Source organism: Rasamsonia emersonii (assembly GCF_000968595.1).
Source record: "Rasamsonia emersonii CBS 393.64 chromosome Unknown ctg1118621760842, whole genome shotgun sequence".
Lineage (NCBI taxonomy): Eukaryota > Fungi > Ascomycota > Eurotiomycetes > Eurotiales > Trichocomaceae > Rasamsonia > Rasamsonia emersonii.
In genome coordinates this window covers 1-6,216 of record NW_013562724.1, presented here as the reverse complement: position 1 = coordinate 6,216, position 6,216 = coordinate 1, and the positions used below count along the sequence as shown (strand labels likewise).

The 6,216-nt window shown below is 54.6% G+C and overlaps 2 protein-coding genes across 2 annotated transcripts; both read left to right on the top strand.

The window, feature by feature from the left end:
* Positions 1-1,885: 1,885 nt before the first annotated feature.
* T310_8541 (C2H2 finger domain protein) lies at positions 1,886-3,307 on the top strand (the record flags this gene model as incomplete). The annotated part of the gene is made up of 2 exons (XM_013468681.1): positions 1,886-3,112; positions 3,164-3,307. 2 exons carry the CDS (start codon positions 1,886-1,888, stop codon positions 3,305-3,307), a joined length of 1,371 nt encoding a protein of 456 aa, XP_013324135.1.
* An 813-nt stretch (positions 3,308-4,120) lies between these two features.
* Positions 4,121-6,011, top strand: T310_8540 (uncharacterized protein; the record flags this gene model as incomplete). The annotated part of the gene is made up of 9 exons (XM_013468680.1): positions 4,121-4,187; positions 4,324-4,347; positions 4,403-4,466; positions 4,640-4,721; positions 4,765-4,829; positions 4,870-5,003; positions 5,269-5,750; positions 5,818-5,853; positions 6,006-6,011. The coding sequence occupies 9 exons, from the start codon at positions 4,121-4,123 to the stop codon at positions 6,009-6,011; spliced, it is 960 nt and encodes a 319-aa protein (XP_013324134.1).
* Between the last annotated feature and the right edge of the window lie 205 nt (positions 6,012-6,216).

The following is a 6,216-nucleotide window of genomic DNA, read 5'->3' as shown; positions in this document are numbered from 1 at the left end:
GCGCCCAGCTCGGTCGCAGTTGCCAGTCCGCTGGTCAGCCTGGTCTGGCCCATTCCACGGGTCACCGACCAGTCCAGCCTCTCCCGCCGCCCGGCCTAAGCCGCAGGGTCTGGCCGAGGGTCCAGCACAAAGAGCGTACTGTTACTACTGTACTGTAGCATCGTAGAGAGGCTAGCTGTCAACATCTTAACCTCGATTTGTCAGGCCAACCCCTATTCTCGCTACCTCTCTACCTATCTTATCGTCCTATCCTACTGGACGGCCCGATGCAAGGAGGCCTGTGAACCGGTTTTCCGTGGGCGTCCCGATGACAGCCCACGCGTAAAAGAAAAGAAACCCAGAACGACCGGAAAGGACCGTGAAATAAAAGAAAAGGAAAAGGGGGGGCTGTTGGAGCAGGGGTCAGCGTAAAGTTGTAAACAAAAGAGCAAAGTTCGTTCCTTCTGTAGGCTTCCAAGCTTCTTCGATTGCCGCCGAACCGGGAAAGTCGTCAACAAGCAGGAACGCGGCGGGCGTGGTGATCGTCGTCACCCCTTCTCCACACGTCGCCCATCTAACTGATCCCCCAAACAAAGCTTTTCTAGATCCCTGATAGATCATCGCGCCTGAGATACACTGCATCTGCCGCTGGATCGCTGCGCGCGCGGCCCTGCGAGCGCCGCAGCCGGGGCTCTCGCGAGCAGCCAGCAAGAAGTTCGAACTGCTGCGCTCGCACGGCCAGCACTTCGCGCGGCCGCTGGACAAGCCGACTGGGCTCCAGCCCTGTCAACCACGTTGCTGGTGATCCTGTCGGTTGTTCCGGGATTAGGTCCTGGTTCTTCCACCACATTCCGCCCGCTGGCTCGCGGCCTAAGAATAGCCATTCCCGAGCGTAATAACGTCCCTGGTAGTTTCTCGCTGGTGGCGACGCTGGAGCCTTACCGTAGACGGCGTCCCCCGCGCTGGCCAGAAGGCCCAGAACCAAACTCGCCCTCTGCCCGGGGAGCCACCCGCCCGCCTCGCTGGATACATCTTCCCCGGCGTCCTGGTCGCCCTCGTCCGCCGTTGATCTCCCAGCCAGCCCGTCCACCACCACCACATCCACATCCACCGTCCACCGTCCACACGCCCCCCTCCTCAGCCTCTCTCCTCCTCCTCCTCCTCCTCCTCCTCCTCCTCCTCCCCAACCTGCCTCATTCTCTCCCTGTGCCAGTCGCGCGGGTCTCAGTCCCTGTCCGTCCCTCTCGCGTCGACTCAGGCTGGCGCTGATCCGATCCGACTTCCCGTCGCTGTGGTTGCGAGGTCGAGCCGTCTCGTTTGCCTCATCAGGCGTTTTCGCGCTCGTGAGCGACTGGAATCTGACACGCTGCTGGTGGTGATGCTACGACTGGATTGGTAGCGGAGGGAAGCTTTCGCTTCTCGCTACTTTTTGACAGACGTCTCTGAGCGTTCTCTCGTTAGGATTTTTTTTTTCTCTTCTCACTGGACTCTCTTCTTTTCGCGTCTCTTTCTTCGACGGCATTCCTGCGACGCTCCCTGTTTACCATGCGATTTGGTGAAAGGACTGGCCCGCTGAGCTGACTGTGTTGACGGTGTGCCGCCGTTGGTCTTTTGTCGCTGCTTTTTGCACCCCGCCCAACTTCGCACCGGCCAACGTTTGAGGGAGGTGCTCTAGAAACAAAAAAGAACTCGGAGGACAGAAAAGCACGCAACAACACCACCCCTCCTGGATTCATCAGGCCGATATTGGTCGTGGGCAACGGGCACGCTGTCTCAGCTGGGCACCCTCTCCCCTCCCGCGACGCTGTCCACGCCCTCCACCGCAGAGACGGATCTGCTTCGATCTCCGTCTGCGTCGAATCCTCCGTCCGGCAAGGTGGCGGCCCTCGCTGTTCCAGCACCCGGAATGGGTACAGCGCTTGATGCGCTGGCAACTGCTCCTCAGCCGTTGACTGCGCGCCGGCCAGCTGCTTCCAATCTCCCGACCTTTGAACTGCCTCCGCCCAACTTCCAGCTCGCCAACAACCCCGGCAGTCAGAAGTTCCTGTCCCCGCCCAGCGTCAATAATCCTGTCTCCAACGCGAGCGTAGGCAACCCGCTCTCCCCGCTGTCCTCTCAGTCGGGCGAAGGAGCCACCTCTGTCCCGTCGAGCATCCCCAGCACCACCGTCTCCGCCGCGCAGGACCTCCCTTCGTATCCGTCCGGCTTCTGGCAGAGTCAGAATTCCTACAACTACGGCACTTCCCATCAATCGTGGCAGCAGGGTTCGTCCGGGCTCTTCCCTCCACCACGAGGAGGGCTTTGCCCCTCGTCGTCGGGTCCACTGGCGCGGAGTAGCGCCAATAATCCTCCACCGGTCACCGAAAGCATGTCCCAGTCCTACGATCTGAACCAGCTTCCCCCCTTCCAGCAGCAGCCCATTCCCGTCTCGTCTCCAGCCTCCGCAACGCCCGTGGTGCAGCAGCCGCCGCAGCAGCCGCAGCAACAGCAACAAGCCATGGCTCACGCGATGATCGGCGCGCACGGTGGAGTCTCCACCACCTCCGCCCCTTCTCCGCACCAGCTGGGCACGGGCGATCCGTACGGCCCCAAATCGCATTCGGCTCCGCTGTTTGGGGCATCCCCGACCGCCGCTCCCCAACATCAGGGCTCTTATCCTCCGCCGTACGGGGGACCGTCACCCGTCGCGCCGAGTGGGCTAGGGATCCATGGGGCTCCGAGAATGCCACCGGGCTCAAGCCAGTCGCCTCCCGTGCAACCGCCGCAGTTGGGCTACCCTCGGCCCCCGTGGCCGTCATATTCTCTCCCCGCGATGAACGGACCCGTCATGACGAACGTGCACAATCCCAGCGGGCAGATGTCGCTGATGGGCAATGTCCAGCAGGGATTTGTGCCCGGTTTCACCAGCGGCCATTTGGCCAGCATGCAGCATCTGTACGGGGGGCACCCACCGCACCATCCGGCCCATGGACAACCGGCTCCTCACAACGATCGCCCGTTTAAATGCGACCAGTGCCCGCAGAGCTTCAACCGCAATCACGATCTGAAGCGGCATAAGCGGATCCACCTTTCGGTCAAGCCGTTCCCGTGCAGTCATTGCGAGAAGAGCTTCTCACGGAAGGACGCATTGAAGGTGAGTATTCGCGTGTCGATAACATTCTACATAGCTAACTCACTGCTGTAGAGACATCTCCTGGTGAAGGGATGTGGGAAGAATTCTTCGACCGACGGGGCCAACTCGACGTCCACTACCAAAGACGACGATACTCAGACCAAGACAGACTCGCAGAGCGAAAAGGCGAGTCCGATGTCGAACGGACATCGTTAGACGGATACGACTGTAATTTTCCCCTCTTCACCTATTAACCTGTGTTCCACTGTCGGATTCGATCTTGATATCTTATCATCTTCGTTTCCTCTGTACGTACGTAATGGCTACTATTATTCGGACTCGACGGGTGACGAATTTTCTTATTGTACCTTGATTCAAGCATGTGGATTTGCGGCTTTCTGGTGCGTTTTCTGGCGGGATTCGGAAGAAATGGGTTTGTGTGAGTTATGTTGGGCTTGTTTTTCTTGTTTCTTTTCATGTGATCTCGGAGAAAGTTGAACTGTTGAAGCTATGTTACCCTATTCATATTCACTTTCGGTTCCAGTTGATTACCATCTCGTGTACGGATGTATTGGTGAAAAGAGGGTGGGCGAGCAAGACTATAGTCTATTTGCTATGTCGTATTGTCTGTTCTGTTTGTTATCTTGTCGAGATACCGCATTTGCGTCGACGGATTGGCCATCTGCTTCATTCATATTGTCTGTCTGTCTTGTGTGTGTGTGTGATATCTTACTGCGCTAGTTTTGTTTGCCTGTCATTTTCTGCTTCTCAAGAGTTGGCATTGATCATTGAATTTTTTTTTCTTCTTCTATGGCGGTGTCTCTCTGCTTTCTGCCTTTTCTCCTTGTTATGTATGCCATGTCACGTTTCCACCCCCCCCCTTTTTCCCTGTAACTCCACATCCACAAAAGATACGGTACCAGTCCAATCAATCGATCGAATAAATAGTTCGGACCGTATGAGCCTGTATAATAAATACACCCCGCTACCCATCTATCTATCTATCTATGCCTGGAGTTGTTGCTCAGGATGGACTTACTTAGCATGCAATGTAATGTAATAAATAATCTAGCTAGAGGGAGTTCTTTCCAGCCGAGTAGGTGGGTAACTAGTGAGACACTAGGAACGATGACAAACACTACAAGATGGAAGGAAGCGGTCTGGTTAACTGAAATCTAGATTCATTCTTCGTTTCTGTCCCATCGAAGTGAATTGAATTGAATTGAATTCAGCTGTCGAGATTTGCCTGCCGTTCTGTATGTATACTGTATTCTATATTTATATTCCCTCTTTATCTAGGACATACCTCAGGTATGTACACTTCAGCTTCAATAGCTCTCGCCATCCAAATGTGCACTTTTGCGCAGCAGTACTTGTATGTACATACTCATGGCTGTATCATACCGACACCGGTCTCTTAAGAGCCCTCGTGAGGGGCCTGAAATTGGGCGTCATTTCGACTGCTGAGATCAATATCAATCCTGCGATAGGTGAACAATCACCTAGGTATTATTAAAACCATGATCTCTCGCCTCTAATGTCTTTAAGTCATCCACCCCGACGTGATCTTCTACGGCATCAGCCTCCCGTGACCTCGCAACCGCCCAACCGCCCAAGCAGCAGCCAGAGAGTAAGTACCATTTCACCAAAAGGCTGTAGTACAGTACATACAGTACGGCTCCTACCAAGACCGACTGTACCTGATCAACGACCCGGCTACCTATCGACTGCGTCTACTGTATGTCTCGACGACCAACAACGCCCTGCACTTTGAAAAGTGGGCGGCCAAGGCGCTCCGCTCCGGGTGGGAAAGCATGTCACATGCTCTGCGAGAAGCCGTTGACGTCGAATGCTGACGAGGCAAGGTTGTTGGTCCAGTTGGCTGATGAAGGAGTTGGGGCTGGTCGGGCCAGTATGGTCGCATTCTCCGAACTGATGCCCTCATGACGAGCAATCCTGGCGTTCCAGAGGGGGATATTCGATGGCAGTTTGACCTTTCAGGTGTGTACATACATCAATTCGTCACTGTCTATTAATGTGAACTTTTGCTGACGGACTACTACTGTCAGGCGGCTCCCTGATGGACATGAGCTACGCCCTCGAAGCGACCAACCCAAGGAGATCCAATCCAATCCGCCGTGGCACGACCATACGCCAAAGACAACCTTGTTGACGAGGCCATGCACGCGCTGCTCCTATTCGAGAGCCCGCACGACGGCCATCTCATCCAGAGCCGCATCTACACGGACATGGCGCGGCACTGGGCCGTGTGCAACACCGTGCCACGCATCGCATCTGGGAACTGCCCTCGATCGAGGTCGAGATCGTCTACTTCTACAACGCCCTCATGCCGCACCTGTACCACTACATCGACGTCACGGACAAGACGACCGGACTGGCCGCACGCAGTACCAGAAACAGTAAAGCGGTGGTCCACGATGGGGGCGAGACCTGGACGACTGGAGGCGGCGGAAGGGGGGGGGGGGGGGGGGGGGGGCAAGGTCCTTCTGGAGCACGTGCTGTACCGCTGGCACTGCCACTCGAGGCGTTTGTCGACAAGGTTAGGAAGAAGAAGACGCCGCCGTGCTGGATCCCGGGGGAGGAGAGTATCGCGCAGATGGAGGCCATTGATGCGATCTACCGTGCGGCTGGGTTTCCGGTGCGGCCATCCAACGTGTTGGAAAGGGAGGAGGGGTAGTGTGGGCCAGATATGAAAAGTGAAATAGATAAACGAGAGGGATGTGCAGTTCCATGGATGTAGTGTACGTAGTATATGTACTGTACAGTGCGTAGGATATATCTTAATCGATTCTTGTCTGAAGTATTATGTAGTATAGAAGCTACCATGATATAATAAAATAAATATTTACTTTCCTATCGCTATCTATCTATCTATCTATCTAATAATAATTAGTCCTAAATATCTCTAATAGCATTAATTACCTATCTAGATTCTGGACCAAGGGACAATCAACCAGTTATGGCAGAAACACAACCGTAATCATTGCACTAATAATAATTCTTAGGTACATTAGTTTTGTACTACAGAAATAAACGGACAATAAAAAAAGAAGAGAGAGAGAGAGAGAGAGAGAGAGAGAGAGAAGAGAGAACAAAACAAAACA